This window comes from Zootermopsis nevadensis, unplaced genomic scaffold (genome assembly GCF_977971745.1).
Source record: "Zootermopsis nevadensis isolate Lab colony 2312 unplaced genomic scaffold, Znev_1.0 Znev_ptg000020l, whole genome shotgun sequence".
Classification (NCBI taxonomy): domain Eukaryota; kingdom Metazoa; phylum Arthropoda; class Insecta; order Blattodea; family Termopsidae; genus Zootermopsis; species Zootermopsis nevadensis.
In genome coordinates, this window is record NW_028259152.1 from 16,427,161 (window position 1) to 16,443,677 (window position 16,517).

The following is a 16,517-nucleotide window of genomic DNA, read 5'->3' on the forward strand; positions in this document are numbered from 1 at the left end:
TGAGACGCCCTTCTGGGTAGGCAACCCAATCAACCAAGCATTAATGCTCAGTGACTATAAAGCCAAGAGATAAACCAGCGAGTTTCCTACACCAACTCAATGGAGCAGAATCCTTATGCAGAGGATAATAGTCACTCAGATGATATAAAATTGCCTGTATTTTATGTAACCAGTGTTTTCTGTGATTGTTCACGAGAGGTCGCTGCTGGACGCTATCCTGACCTAGACGAGGCAGTACGTTTTAACAAGGCTTACAAAAGCCTTTTAAAATGGTACGTAGAATATTTACAATACTAAATTCTAGACAATGAAGGTATTTACAAAATTATCCCTTATAAATCCGGCCTTGAAATTCACGCAAAGTTTGGGCTACCTCTGTCTTCATAATTCCTTCTTGTTTTCAAATTCGAATGTAGCTGAATAAAAGGTGGGCCTTATTAAGTACAGAGGGAAATGATCCCTCCTGATTTTCAGATACATTCCTAATATAGAATTTTCTCGATTTTAAGACGCCGTCGATTGTAAGACACGTCCTTAATTTAATAATAGATGTTCAGGGGAAAAAAATGCTTTTTAAAATCGAGAAAATTCCGTATATTCCAAAGTGAAATTCAAAAGCAATGACGATAAAGCATCTCTTTCTTCGGAAAATCCTGAAAAAGGAAATAATCAGACGTGTTTATCTCTGCGATCACTATCTTGGGTTTTGTTTCCCAGTTTTCAGACAGTAGAGCAAACGATGTTCAGATATAGAGAACAAAATCCAAGGTGTTCTGTGAGAAGAGACACGGTTCCGGGAATCTGCGAGAGCATGATTCTGCCGTTCGAAGTTCGATAGTGTGAATCTGTTTCCACCCCTTCAGTCCTGTTACCATAGAAACGGAGAATGAGTCCAGCGTTGTTGTCATGGCAACGGGATGCACGCGCGGTCTGAAAACTGACAGCGTGGGGGGAACGTTTGGGAGAATCAGAGGTCGAAATCGGCGCTGTATGCAAATCTTTAAAGGAAAAAATTGGAATTAATCAACGAATTATCATTATAATAACAAATTTTGAGGATGTTATGATTCGTGCTTGAGGCGAGGGTGGGGGTACCGTGTTCTGTCCTCGTTCCTGAAGATTTTCGCGGTCCTCCTAAATATCTCAAATATGTATCTTAAAATATGCCACGACAGTTTCCGTTCACATCTTACAAATTCACAAATCAAATAGATACATAGTGCAGTTTAAAGGAATTAAATAATGTAACAAGTTAGGAAAGGGATCCGGAGCCAGGATTTGACCTTTCTCTGATGAAATACTACAAGAACACTTCCAGCAGCTATATAAATCTGCGGGGAGATGGAAAGAGTAGGAACATAACCTCATTCTTTCGGACGAAACATTTGAAGTATTTGTTTTCGTGCTGAATGACGCATTCTGAAAACCTCACGTCGATAAACTGTCGTGTAAAGCAGTCGTTAAAATTGTAATATTCAAATTCTGTGGAAATCCGCACAGTCGTCTCCGATTTTTCACATTCGTGGAGACGGTCGGACCATATTCGTAACAAATTAAGAAATAAGGTAGTATATTTGCGTCATATTGTGAATTATGTTAATATTTTAATATTTTACGTCAAATCACAATTTTAATAAGATAATAAAATATTTAAAATATCATTTCACGTTCCGCATCGAATGATCGATTTACAAATTGGAACGTCTCTTACGACATGTTTCGGTTATATTTAACCGTCCTCAGGTATAAATTAGATTAGAATTCAGTATTAAACCTCGACCCGACACAGTAATACTTCTAGATGTCTTCCGCCAGACACGTCATGTCTCTATCAACTCTTCACCGACTAAAATTGAACATCAGATGAACCATGCCATATAAAAAACAATACCTTCGTTCTAATATATAAGAGTAATCTGATAAGAACATTTCAATAAACTGCATAACATTGTAAATGATTGTAATTCGAGTTTTAAATTTACCAATCTAATTTATACCTGAGGACGGTTAAATATAACCGAAACATGTCGTAAGAGACGTTCCAATTTGTAAATCGATCATTCGATGCGGAACGTGAAATGATATTTTAAATATTTTATTATCTTATTAAAATTGTGATTTGACGGAAAATATTAAATTAAGAAATGTCCGCATTCACCTTTTTGATTTATTGTCAATGTCTGGTATCAGAAGCTTCCGGGTTCGATTCCAACAGTTGACACTGACTTCTGATATTTGCGTCTGCAAAATGGCGCTTGTTTGGTTTGGTCCTGACGCCGTCGATGATGGCATTATCATAGGTACGTCACTGCAAGCGGTGACGTCATGGCCAGGCATCATGCCCTTGTAATGACGCCATCGCGTCTCTTAATTTCGAGCGTCCGTTGCGTCGTTGCTGCCAATTTTGAGTGTAAAAATGAAAATAATCTGCCCGGAAAAAAATAAGGTACTTTCCGGGTATTTGCCTCGAGGAAATTAGTAAAATTACGGGAAACCTCAAGTCAGAAAACGGGTCTCCTAGTCGAGAATTGAACCTGGGATCTCCCGAACACGAAGTTTTTGCCATCGATACATTATTGTTGTAGATACAAGTCTGATGACCAAGTTGGAAAGTGTTCGTACCAAGTTTAATGAAACACGTAACTCTGTTAAAAATTATATTTGTTTGGAAACACGGTGGGACTTACAGACGGGTATTATAATACTGTAAGCTCAATATTTTCTTTTAAATAAATAAGTATAGGAGATAGTATAGCTGCGTAATTTTGTGATATTAATTAAAATAATTATTATATTTGTTTACCGTCAAATCACAATAAAATAGTAAGATAAGATAATTAAAATGATTAAAATATCATCTTATGTTCCATTATCGAGCATTCGATTTACATCGGAACATTCACAACATGTTTCGGTTTATGAAACCGTCATCAGGTGTAAATTATAAACTTTTAAACTCAAATTACAATTATTTATAGTTTTTACAATTTTATAATTTTATCATCTTTCTCAGTATATTTTATGGAAGTTGTGTCTAGATATTATTAATATAACATTATTTTTGAGGTGGTGTTATTGATGTTTATATCAGACAATTATGAAATAGCAATCGGTTCAGATGTGTTCAGAGGAGAGATCCAGAAGTGTTACCATCTCGGATCGAGGTTCGTTATTGAGTTTCATAAAATATACTGAGAAAGATGATAAAATTATAAAAATTGTAAAAACTATAAATAATTGTAATTTCAGTTTAAAAGTTTATAATTTACACCTGATGACGGTTTGATAAACCGAAACATGTTGTGAATGTTCCGATGTAAATCGAATGCTCGATATGGAACGTAAGATGATATTTTAATCATTTTAATTATCTTATCTTACTATTTTATTGTGATTTGACGGTAAACAAATATAATAATTATTTAAATAAGTAAAGTAAAGTTTGTCCCACTATACGCCATGTAGGCGTTTGGGGTGAGTGGAGGTATAGCTCCTCTCTTCCTTGACCCCGGCACTAGATGGGGGTGAGTGGTCAGCATCACGCCCCGGCCGGCTTTACCCCCGGGAAAGGACCCCGGTACCCATTGTAGAGGAGGCTGGGTGGGCCCCAGAGCCGGTCTGGACGCGGAGGCTAGAGGAAAAATCCTCTGCCCCTGTCGGGGATCGAACCCCGGCCGTCCAGCCCGTAGCTAGTCACTATACTGACTGAGCTATCCCGGCTCATTATTTAAATAAGTATAGTACTTAATATAAGATATGGATAATCATATTCGATGGGAGGACCAGCTTTGTCAGTGCATTACGTATTGAACCTCGTTTTATGCCTTCAACGTATTAAATCGTAGAAGTTAGCTTCTTTACCTGTCCTTAAAAACTGATAGGTCTTCCGCTGTTGGTGTGTGTGTGTGCTGTTCAAAGAGTTTTCCCGTAATTTCAGAGGCACGGAACTCGAAAGCAGATAACGGCGATACATTCCGGGAGCCATCCACAACATTCGTGCAATGTTCCGTGTCTATGAAATCCTCCAGTTGGCTGGTACAGCCAGCCGGAGGAGCCTGGGAAATGTGTTATTGATTTGATGACGTTCATTCAAAGTGCTCGCGGGAATTTTCCTTGTTTGGTGGATGAATTAGGCCAGAGAAAGTGAATTTGTGTACTGGACTTTGCTAAGGAATAGGATTATCGCAATCTTCGGTTTTATCCTCGAGCCGCGTTGTCTGGCCTCAGAAACTCGACAAACTCTTGTTGGGAAAGAATTAGGAAACTCTTAAACCTTCAGCATAAATTGTTCTTATGAAAGGAGTATGTATTACGAGACATAATTTAGTGGTTACATGTTCATTTTACTTCAGCAGGGCTTTATGAAAACGTGTTATTCGTCTGAAGTCTCACAATCGATACGACGAAAATTAGCTCGTAAAACATAAAGCACCCGATCGGTTTACAAAGAACAAATCGAATACGCCCGTGTACCTGTTTCCGGACAATGCAGGAACGTTTTGTCACCTAGAAACAGAAGAAATGTACTCCGTTTATCCCAAATTAAACTGCGATGTTGCATTTGAACGTCATTATAATGCATTAGAAATTAGAAAGCGAGAACTCCTTTGCTGGGAAAACCGATGAATGTCTCTAGTAACACAGTCACTTCATTAAAATGTCATGTCCTCCTCGCCTCGGCTGCATCGCATGAAGGAACTCTGATGGAAGTTTGTACTCCATATTTGAGTACATAATTTCGAAATTAAAATGATAGCATGCTGGGATATACCGCCGTGTAGTCTCGTAGAAATTGGCTGACGTTTCGAAGGTGATGCCTCTATTATGGTCATGATGATCGAAGTCAATTTCTACGAGACTATACGGCGAAATTTCCCAGAAGGCAAATTATAACCTGATATCTTTGTTTCCGAACGCTGGCCTTGTAATCCTGGGGGTCTCGGGTTCGATTCCCGGCGGTGCCCGAATTTATAACTTGTGTTGGGCAAGGCCGTGGTCTAGGCAACACGGAGTTTTCCTCCGTGGCATCCCAACAATTACTCCATTCACACACAGAAGAAGGCAATGGCAAACCACTTCTGGATCATCTGCCAAGAACGTATATGAACAGGTCCCAGTCCGAGAAAAGGATGGAAGGATCCTGTTCATATGGACCTGTCGTCAGACAGAACACTAAATAATAATAAATAACCTTTATATGCTCTAAGATTTACGTATATTTCCAACAGCCAATTAAATTTGTAGACTGCAAGTCACAAATCACTAATCATTTTTCATTATATGGCAGTTATACTTTTAGTCAGAATGTAACGAAAAACTCTGATTATGTTATCAGACCCGTTTTAACACTTCTGGAAATAATCTCACAAAGATGTCTGTATTCTGGGTTTTTTCCGCTATATTGCCTTGTAGAAAGTTGCCGACGTTTCAGAGCTACTCGCCTCCGTCATGAGGTTGATTAATGAGGCAGCAATCAGAAACGTCGATAAATTTCTAACGGTCTAAACGAAAAAGCAACCCAGAATACTAGAAACTTCATGCAAGGAATTTCTTAATCCGTGCCATCGGGCAGGCAGTTCATTGATGGATTCTCAAGGCGATGGCCCGAATTAACTTCCAAGTCAGTCTATTTTGGATTAACGGTGGACAGATACATCCTCCGATAGATTTTCTGTCTTTCTTCAAGATGATCCACAGACATTATCTTCCATCATCTGCATGTTTTCTTAATTACGACACGATCTGTGACGTCATATTAACGGGGAATAAGCAATGGCTTACAGTTCCTAGGTATTCCCTTGTATTCGCGTAAAGGATTGACTGGAATATCGCTCACGTGACAAGCATTCGAACCGAAAAATGCCATTTATTATTCGATTACAGAAAAAGATTGACGAAGAAATGGTAGGAGCTTACCGATAAGGACGAGGGCATGGCTGGTTCAGCACCAGAAGCCCTTAACAATATCTCCCGAAGAGCTTTCTTAATGCCCACTTCAGACCAGTCGTTTCAAAAGAGTAGAAAATAGACACATTGCCGTCGGGAAGGGAAAATAAGTATCGGTCTCTCGTCGTCATGGAAACCTCGCGCTTACGTCAGCCCGGTATTCCCAACTGAAAATCGTTCGTGTGTCTAGAGTCGACATCTTCTGACTCTTTAATTTGTTCGCTGTTATTTCTTAAAACTGGCCTTTGCTGAATTAGTTATAAACTACGGCGAAAGTCCTTAAATAAAATTATATGATTTTTAACAAGCTGTTTTCGCCTTCAAGAAATGTCATACCTCAAGGCCACTATTCCTTTCCGCGCGACTCTAAGTGACCAGCACAGCGTTGCCAGTTTCGCTCCGCTGTTCGTGTTGCAACATCGCATGGCCTTGAAGCATGCTATTTTCTGACGGCCATTGTAATACCACAAAACCTTCAGTAAAATTCCCATTTTATTCTCCTAGCTCGCCTGCTGTGTTTCAGAAGCTACTGTCACGAAAGACTGCCATAAAAGTTGCAGTAAACTGAGCTTCTGTTCCAAAGGGGCATAAGCTAAAAGGTTTCTTGGAAATCACGCGTCAACGCCTTGTGGTATTCTGCAGTGTCATTTAACTTCAAAGCACTGAATCTGTGTATATTTTCGCAGTTCGTATATGCCGAGGCATGTCTTCCATAAGACCGGTCTAGCGGTTAGAACGCTGGGCTTGTAATCCTGGGGTCTCGGGTTCGATTCCCGGCGGCGTCCGAATTTATAACTTGTGTTGGGCAAGGCCGTGGTCTAGGCAACAACGAGTTTTCCTCCGTGGCATCCCAACAATTACTCCATTCACACACAGAAGAAGGCAATGGCAAACCACTTCTGGATCATCTGCCAAGAACGTATATGAACAGGTCCCAGTCCGAGAAAAGGATGGAAGGATCCTGTTCATATGGACCTGTCGTCAGACAGAACACTAAATAAATATAAATAAAATAGAGATGTAAATTATCAGTTTTTATTAAGGACAAGCCCTATTCAACGTCAGTATTTATTTTGAGAGGACAGAGAAGGTCCGATTGGACATTGTGATACCCGACTTTGAAATCGGTTACCTCCGGGTCGGATACAAGACCAGAATGTTACCACTACACAATTCTGCTTGTTTCCAATTTAAAGGACGCCTCGAAATTGTAGTAACATAATCAGTGCATCGGTTATGTGTTAAACGTTGAAGAGACGGACATGTTGTATAGTCGGCGTAGTAGTTTTTGGCCGGTGGAATTTTCAAGGGAAGGCTAGGAGCGAGTCTCGGACTGAACGCCCAAACAAAAGAAATACACTGACCGTGCCACCTCAGGTACACAGACTAGGCCCGTCCGCCAGCTCCATCGGCCAAATATCACTGCGCCGACTATAATAACTCACAAAGCCTGGTTGCTTGTTCGCTGTTACCGAATTCATTCTCCGCGTTGTTTATGATTTATTATTTATCAATCGTCGTACCATTCAACGTTTTTTTAATGTGAGCTATCAACAGCGCTGTTGAATAAACCATAAATAAATATATTAAGGAAAAAGGGATCAGTTTCAAACCGATCTATCTCGTGTGTAGCATGGGATGGGTTATTAATGGATTTTTTAAACTGGAATTGTTTCAGCCCACAAGAGGAGTCACAAGTAGTTACTAATATTGAAAACCCCCCACCAGTTGAGAGTATTTAGAGTCGAGGAGAATGAGAATCTACTAACAATTATTTTAAGCATATTTTATCGCGATCAGGAGAAGTTTTTTTTATCTAAATTGAATTTTAATATGCAGGCATCAATGACATTTTGTAGCAATCTTTAAATAATTAAAATGAGTTCTGTTTTTCTCAATCTGATTATTTTTTATGATCCAGAGAAGTTCTGTAAGTGAAGTTATGAGGTGGATGACCTAGGTTCGATCCCTTGCACAGGTATTATCTTATGGGTGTGTTCCGGAACCGCTCTGGAGGTGATGGCAATAAATAGAATGTTGCCTCCGACGAGGATCGAGCCTCGGTCCGTAGCCAGGGATGTATTGATTGAAGTTTAACAGTTCTGGGTCTTTATCTGCTTGACTGAGTCAGCAGATTCCCTCAAGGACCTCTGAGAGAGAGGTCTTTCGACTGTACCGCGCTGATTTGCTTTCAGGTGCGACGAGACATGAGCGACACAGCTGAGGTGAAAAGCGAGGACAAGAAGGAGATCGAGGACGAGGAGAGAGAGAAAATGTTGAACGAGGAGAACAAGAGAACAGCGACAGGCGGCGAGGAAGAGGGCGAGAAGGAGGAGAAGCCACAGCAGGAGGTCGTGATCAAACCGGCGAAGCGCGAAGGAGAAGGGGAGGTGGAGAAGATGAAGAAGGCCCTCGAGGAGTCGGAGAAAGAGAGTGGAAAAAAGAAGATACCGATTGGTGGCATCAAGATGCCCGGATTCCTCAGGAGTCGCTCCAGGGAGAAAACTAAGGTACGTACTGTCCACAGATCACGAGAAAAACTGCTGGGTGAAGTCGTTTCTGGTGCGGTGCGGGGGGGAATGTTACTTATCAGCTGGATTAGAGGGCTGCTATTGGTGGGGAGTGTGACACGTCAGAGTTTTACGCTACTACACAGACTGAAAACATCAAGCAGTTAAGAGTAGCGTGTAGTGAGCGCACTTTTAATGTGTTCTGTGGGTGTTGCGATAATATTCTAGATTAAATCGCTGTGCCGCTGTGAGGTAATCTTAAAGCAGTACCCATCAGAACACATGAAAGCCTGTCGTCTGTTGTTCGTTCAGTGGTTGTGGAACGAATGTTTTTAGGACGGGTCGTCACTCACCGCGAAATCTTTTGCGCATGCGCGTATATCGAATTCCTAGCAGGGATTTTCTCCTCGTCGGCGGACTGTACCTGGATGCATCGGTGGGAAACCGATCGTGGGGTAAGACGGATGAAAGGGCAGAAAGTCTTTCTTCTGACAGTCTCACTTTACATCTCATTAGTTTTCTGGTATCTTTCTTATGTTTCTTTTGACTCTCTCTTTACGACTATGGATCTGCGAACTACGCTTGATAAACCTTTCAGTAACGTAACAACCGAGAAGTCTTTTTACCAACGTGCATTTCTTGTTTATTCGCGGGAAGAAAAGTTACAAATGAGGGTAGTAAATTGAGGTGTTGAAACGCTGAAAGTGACCTAAATTCCGAACAGGTTTTTGGACTAATTTAGTCATTTCCGAGTCTGTTTTTGCTTCAATAATTTCCCTGTGTCGCGTCCAATTTATCTTCTTGTGATTCACAACTAGTTAGTTCTTAATTTTACTTTCTCAATTAAGACGTAAAGTTGCTCACAGCGACACGTACTGTCGGATATTCGCCTCATTAAGGCTTTGACCGGGATGTTCTTTTGTTAAATCTTATGTGGTACCGCCTGATTCGACTTCTAATGGTTAAGTGAAGTGTTTTCTTCGCGGTACGGTCTGGATTCGTAAATATTATGAAGACGAGCTTCGGCTTCAAAGGGTTAACCAGCTGATTTTCGTAATGGTGAGGTGTAGTGTTTTCTTCGCGGTACGGTCTGGATTCGTAAATATTATGAAGACGAGCTTCGGCTTCAAAGGGTTAACCAGCTGATTTTCGTAATGGTGAGGTGTAGTGTTTTCTTCGCGGTACGGTCTGGATTCGTAAATATTATGAAGACGAGCTTCGGCTTCAAAGGGTTAACCAGCTGATTTTCGTAATGGTGAGGTGTAGTGTTTTCTTCGCGGTACGGTCTGGATTCGTAAATATTATGAAGACGAGCTTCGGCTTCAAAGGGTTAACCAGCTGATTTTCGTAATGGTGAGGTGAAGTGTTTTCTTCGCGGTACGGTCTGGATTCGTAAATATTATGAAGACGAGCTTCGGCTTCAAAGGGTTAACCAGCTGATTTTCGTAATGGTGAGGTGTAGTGTTTTCTTCGCGGTACGGACTGAATTCATAAATAATATTCAGACGATCTTCGGCTTCAATGGGTTAACAAAATGTCATCTTCTGATATCAGATGAGCGTTTTTAATTCGCGACCCGCGGGTGTAATAACCACGCTTTAACAGTCGAACAGCTACTCTGTGTTCTGATATGATTGCGCACCAAGGATGTTTGTTAGTCTGTCAATTTGTTGGAAGATTATCGTATTCTGGTAGAAAATTACCGACGTTTCAGAGGTGTTTGGGCGTACTATTCGACGCCTTTAAAACCTGAAATTTCGTCGGTTAATTTGTTTGTTGATGGCTCGGCTGATACGAGGTGCGATCAGAAAGTTTCAAGACTATGTCAATAGAGGGCGAACCGGATGTAGTACGAGCTTCTGCCGCTAAGGGGTTGGGCCTACATTCATAGTGAATCAGTGTGCCAGCCGGCATCATCGAATTAGCATTTGTTTCTTAGTTACGGGCGTTTTGGTAGTGCATTACACCGACCCTCCTGCGATTTCGGAATGGCGTGTGCATCAAATTTTGCCAAAGACTCGCCAAAACGGCTACGGAAACCTATGAAATGCTAAAGCAAGCATTTGGGGAGTCCGCAATGGGCCGTGCACAAACTTTTGTGTGGCATTCACGTTTTAAAAATGGCCGAACCTCTGTCGATGATGACGAGCGTTCTGGACGACCATCTTCGAGCACAACGCCCGAAAATGTTACGAAGATTCGGCAGGCCATTCACGAAGATCGACGTCGTACCATCAACGACTTGTGCGACATTGTTGGGATAGGCTATGGGACCTGTCAGCTGATTCTAAAGGAAGAACTCCACATGCGACGCATCCTGTCTGAGGACCAGAAGCAGAATCGACTTCTCGTTTGTCAGGAGCTCAAAGATCTTGCAAGAACCGACCCCAACTTCCTTTCTAAGCTCCGTGTGACTTCTTCCTCTTCCCAAAGATAAAAATTCAGCTAAAGGGAAGGAGATTTGAGACGATAGAAGAGATTCAGGCAGAATCGCAGATGGTGCTTGACAGGCTGACAAAGAAAGATTTCCAGGGATGCTTCCAGGCTTGGCAGCGGCGCTGGGATCGTTGTGTTCACTCCCAGGGGAACTACTTCGAGGGTGATGGATGAATTTAATACCTGAGATAAGTGTACGGGTTTTTATAGGCGCAGTCTTGAAACTTTCTTATCGCACCTCGTACATTACGTACAGCAACTGTATTATAGATGATATACCATCAGAAAATAGGGCCTCTTATAGTTAAAAGACCGAGGTTGCTTGATTCCAGATCTAATGACTTTCATCCTGGTGTCGTCATTAAAGTGAAATTTTCCGCATATTTTGTTTTAATGAAACAAATCAGTTTGTCCCACTTAAAGAAGAATAAAGATTCTAGAGGTAGAGGTGGATTATTTTACATTTTTGAGTAGTTTTACAGGTTTAAAGCAGAAAAGTATGCCAGCACGTTACGGTAGAATGGTTCCGCTCAAGTGTCCGCCGTGTGTAATGACTGCAGTTACACGAGTCACCGCGCACTGGGACTTTTTGTGAGTCAGAATCGAGAACTCGAAAGTCATGTTATCGACCCAATTAAGTGGAACGACTCAATAACGTGGTCAATTTTCCTGTTGCTTTGTGGAAGTAATGTTGGAAACAAGTAAATTGGCACCAGTAATATAAAAATACAGTTCTTCTTCCTTTAAAGCTGAAGGTTTTCTTGGACTCTCCATCTTTTCACAGGTCTTCTAGCACCCCGTCGCCCCCGGGGTTGATATTGAAAATCTCCTCTGCTCACCATTTCAAGGCTATCCCCTAGGTCAGTGGTATTCAACGTTTTTTGTTCGCGTACCCCCAGATATAATTTCTCTTCAACTTTGTACCCCCAAAGTTGTTGGTGTATAATTCAAGTTATACATAGTATATAATCTACATCTAAAATAAATTAAATAAATTACATTACTGATTATTCAGTGTTTATCATAAAATAATATATATATTTTTTAAATTTCACGTACCCCCTAAGATGTCTTCGCGTACCCCCAGATATAATTTCCCTTCAACTTTGTACCCCCAAAGTTGTTGCTGTATAATTCAAGTTATACATAGTATATAATCTACATCTAAAATAAATTAAATAAATTACATTACTGATTATTCAGTGTTTATCATAAAATAATATATATATATTTTTTAAATTTCACGTACCCCCTAAGATGTCTTCGCGTACCCCCAGATATAATTTCCCTTCAACTTTGTACCCCCAAAGTTGTTGCTGTATAATTCAAGTTATACATAGTATATAATCTACATCTAAAATAAATTAAATAAATTACATTACTGTTTATTCAGTGTTTATCATAAAATAATATATATATATATTTTAAATTTCGCGTACCCCCTAAGATGTCTTCGCGTACCCCAGGTTTAATACCACTGGTCTACACAAATGTTTTTATATAATCTCACGTCTTCCATTAGGCTGTTCACCTTTAACCTTTTACGAATGTCAGGATTTCTCTGGGCGTCCAATCTTACAAGGCCCTAAAATGATCTTGTAGTAAATTAGATGTTAAAGAATCATGAAACTTTTATTATAAAGGTGTTTTTTTTATAAAATGTAAAACATAACTGACACACGAAATGTATATTTAGCATTCGATTTGACTCCAATAAATAATTAGACCCAACTTTTGAAATTTGATACGTGATATTTTGAATGGAGGTGGATAATACAGACCTACATAGGGGTACATTCAGATTTTGTGTGATACATACAAGTTTCTGGACGTTAACGATTACAATTATTTGAAACATTCAGGTTATAGGAACAACCCTTGCAGCTGGACACGATACCAGACCATAGACAAAGGAGAAACAGGATTTTCCCTTCCTTTGTACGAAGACTCCGTCAGGCAAGACAGATTACAGACTATTCTTGTATTCTGCAGTTTATGAGAGAATTCAGACCGGGACATTGAAGTAGACATTCGAAATCCTTACCTACTCACCGTTATAATAATCCTTACAGACCCTCCAACGTTGTACGTTGTCTACAGTCCACGTCCGCCCGCAGAGTGTGACAAAATTACCGAACACTCCGACAAAATTTGCAACATTTTTCTTTCTGATCGAGTAGAATAATTTAATGTCGAGAAAGTTCGGGATACCGAATCACCAGAACTCTTTTGATATCATAAATTCGCTTTCCAGCTAACACTGCCGATGAATTCACAACTGGAAACACGTGTCTTAAAGACTTCTACGGAGTCACAATTCCTCACGGAGGAAATTTGAAGACAAAATTGTGCGCGGAAAAATAATTCTCGCTCATTGCTATTAGCCATTAACAAGTTAATTGTCCAATCGAGATCAAAAGAACGCGACTTAGGTTTTGTGTTTGTCCTCAGTTGTTCTGGTAGAACCTATAAATAATCCATAGCCCGAAATTTCGTTATGTAGGATTACATATTTAAACATATTTTAGCCCATTGAATCAGTCCCTCGCCTCGTTTCTGTAAGACGCTTTATGTCTGCAAAGACACTTCCCTAAGTGATCATTACAATCCTTCATTTTTTCTTGTAAAAATACAATCTTTAGCTCAATGGTATCTTTGTACCCAGTGACATCCTCCTGTGGCCTTGTAATTATGACGTCATGTATAGTCCACGACTGTAATCTTGAGACTTGCAGGGAATGCAGGAAGTCCGCAGCGTTAAAGGCAGAGCTTGGTACGGGGGAACGAATCGCGTCCACATTCTCGTAGAATATGGAGAGTGTTTTCCTCCGCAACGTCGGTAACCGACTTCCAACGAAACCCAGAACACTACGGTCCATGTTTGCACCCCCGGTTCGAATCCGTGTCTCACACCGACTGATTTCTATCACTTTAAAACATGACAGTCCCGAAATATGCGTGTCGATTTTGTTTTCGCGGTAAACTTTTTCACGCTCGGTGATTATATAGCATAACACGTATTCAGTGAGTAGTGAACTAAAAATAATTATACTGAACGAAATTAATCGACACAGCGGCGTTAGTAATTAGTTTCATGGTCGAAAACTACTTTTGTCTCTCTTTCCTGCGTGAAACGCGAAGATAATCCTCCGCCAATACTCCATTACCCATGATCCTCTTCGAGAACTTATGACGTCATATGTTCGAACCATTTCTGTCATTTGTGGGGTTGATGGCATAATTACGCCATCGTTAGTGATAACAAGAGTCTCTTATGATGGCTGCATTACCCGTGGCACATAACGGGAAAATGTTTAAACGGATTTTCACAAAGGTTTTTGATGACGGCCATTTCCGGCGATGTCCGATTGTACGAATGTAAAACTCGAGAATGGATTGGAGCATTTTCATGGAATTCGGCTGCGTCCGGCCTTGGCCGACTGTGTGTTCTCCTGGACCTGCCCATATTCAGGTTTGGTCCCTAGGTTTTGACCTCTGTATTCCTTTCACATGCCTCGCCCCCTACCCTGGGTTTCCACCACCGGCGCCCAGGCTGTTTGCTTCCAAGTGACGTGATCGGCCTCACGGCTACGCTACTTCCGGGGCTTGCACAAACTACAAGTAGCCGGGGCTTTCCCATCTGGGTTTGCCCCCCCCCCCCCCCCCCCCCCGGTGTCTACTGCAAGGCATTTTTATGACATTTTTGCTCCCTGGGGCTTAAGACCCTTACTTTTGAGTGTCTTGGGGTTCCGTGGAGCTGTCGCCTGTCGTTTTGTCTGTGCGCGCGTAACAGGCCACGTGGCCAAATATCAGAAAGATGATTATTTTATTCTTTCGGTCGCCTTCCTTTTATAGCTTGATTTCATTTCTCTTTATTCCTTTGTTTTCAACTTTCCTGTTCTCTTTTGTTCCCCCGCGTTTTCTTATTCAATTTCCGTTTCATTGTCTTTCTCCTTCGTCCTTGATCATTTATTCTATTTTGTCTTTCCCTCTGCTTCGTTCTCACTGCATTGTCATTCACTTTATACAGAAGATTTGAGGTTATCACAGCGGCGAGTATGAAGATTCCTGTCTTCTGGGTTGTGGCGCTGTGTAGTCTGGTCGATGTCAACCAACGTTTCAGAGGTCATACTGCCTCCATCATCAGGGCGATGAGTATGAAGATTTCTGTCTTCTGGGTTGTTGCGCTGTGTAGTCTGGTCGATGTCAACCAACGTTTCAGAGGTCATACTGCCTCCATCATCAGGGCGATGAAGATTTCTGTCTTCTGGGTTGTTGCGCTGTGTAGTCTGGTCGATGTCAACCAACGTTTCAGAGGTCATACTGCCTCCATCATCAGGGCGATGAAGATTTCTGTCTTCTGGGTTGTTGCGCCGTGTAGTCTCGTAGATGTTTGCCACTCTACACGGCTCAACAACCCAGAAGACAGATATCTTCATACTCTGATGACGGAGGCAGTATGACCTCTGAAACGTTGGTTAACATTTACCAGACTACATAGCGCAACAACCCAGAAGACAGAAATCTTCAGAACTTAAGTAATTACGTATACGTAAACGGTTGTAGACATTTATTTTAGACCGTATTTATCATTCAGGTGGTCTAGCGGTTAGAACGCTGGCCTTGTAATCCTGGGGTCTCGGGTTCGATGCCCGAATTTATAACTTGTGTTGGGCAAGGCCGTGGTGTAGGCAACACGGAGTTTTCCTCCGTGGCATCCCAACAATTACTCCATTCACACACAGAAGAAGGCAATGGCAAACCACTTCTGGATCATCTGCCAAGAACGTATATGAACAGGTCCCAGTCCGAGAAAAGGATGGAAGGATCCTGTTCATATGGACCTGTCCTCAGACAGAACACTTAATAAATAAAAAATAAAGGTTTCGCATACAACGCATTGCATTCCCTTAATCGCTTAGCTGAAGGCATCGTGTTTCCAGGTATGTTGACAAGATCCACTGGTTATTCTTTCCTCTTCGTCTTTAAGAATTCGTGGGAAAAACTTGTTCTTTAACCCACTTCCAACACGTGAAATCCTGAGTGCGGCGAAGCCATCCCAGAGCGACCCTCCTCCTGTCCGTCTTTGTGCAAAGTTACCACGGAACCACGAGCTGACTCCAGTTGCAAAATGAAGGTCCCACAGTCCTTTACTAAATCAAGTGCTTCGATGCGTTAGATCAGTGGTATTCAACATTTTTTGTTCGCGTACCCCCAGATATAATTTCTCTTAAACTTTGTACCCCAAAAGTTGTTGGTGTATAATTCAAGTTATACATAATATATATCTAAAATAAATTAAATAAATTACATTACTGATTATTCAGTGTTTATCATAAAATAATATATTTTTTTTAAATTTCACGTACCCCCTAAGATGTCTTCGCGTACCCCCAGATATAATTTCTCTTAAACTTTGTACCCCCAAAGTTGTTGGTGTATAATTCAAGTTATGCATAGTATATAATCTACATCTAAAATAAATTAAATAAATTACATTACTGATTATTCAGTGTTTATCATAAAATAATATATTTTTATTAAATTTCACGTACCCCCTAAGATGTCTTCGCGTACCCCCAGATATAATTTCTCTTCAACTTTGTACTCCCAAAGTTGTTGGTG

At 40.9% G+C, this 16,517-nt stretch overlaps 1 protein-coding gene across 3 annotated transcripts in view; it reads left to right on the forward strand.

Annotated features, from left to right (window-relative positions):
- The window catches only part of Nrt (Neurotactin), a 60,784-nt gene that overhangs the window by 17,332 nt on the left and 26,935 nt on the right, over positions 1-16,517 (forward strand). For all 3 annotated transcript variants that reach the window (XM_022063686.2, XM_022063685.2, XM_022063687.2), the window contains one exon: positions 8,142-8,456. In XM_022063686.2, coding sequence (XP_021919378.1) covers positions 8,154-8,456 — 303 coding nt within the window. In that variant the 5' untranslated portion in view covers positions 8,142-8,153. The remainder of the gene's footprint in view (positions 1-8,141; positions 8,457-16,517) is intronic.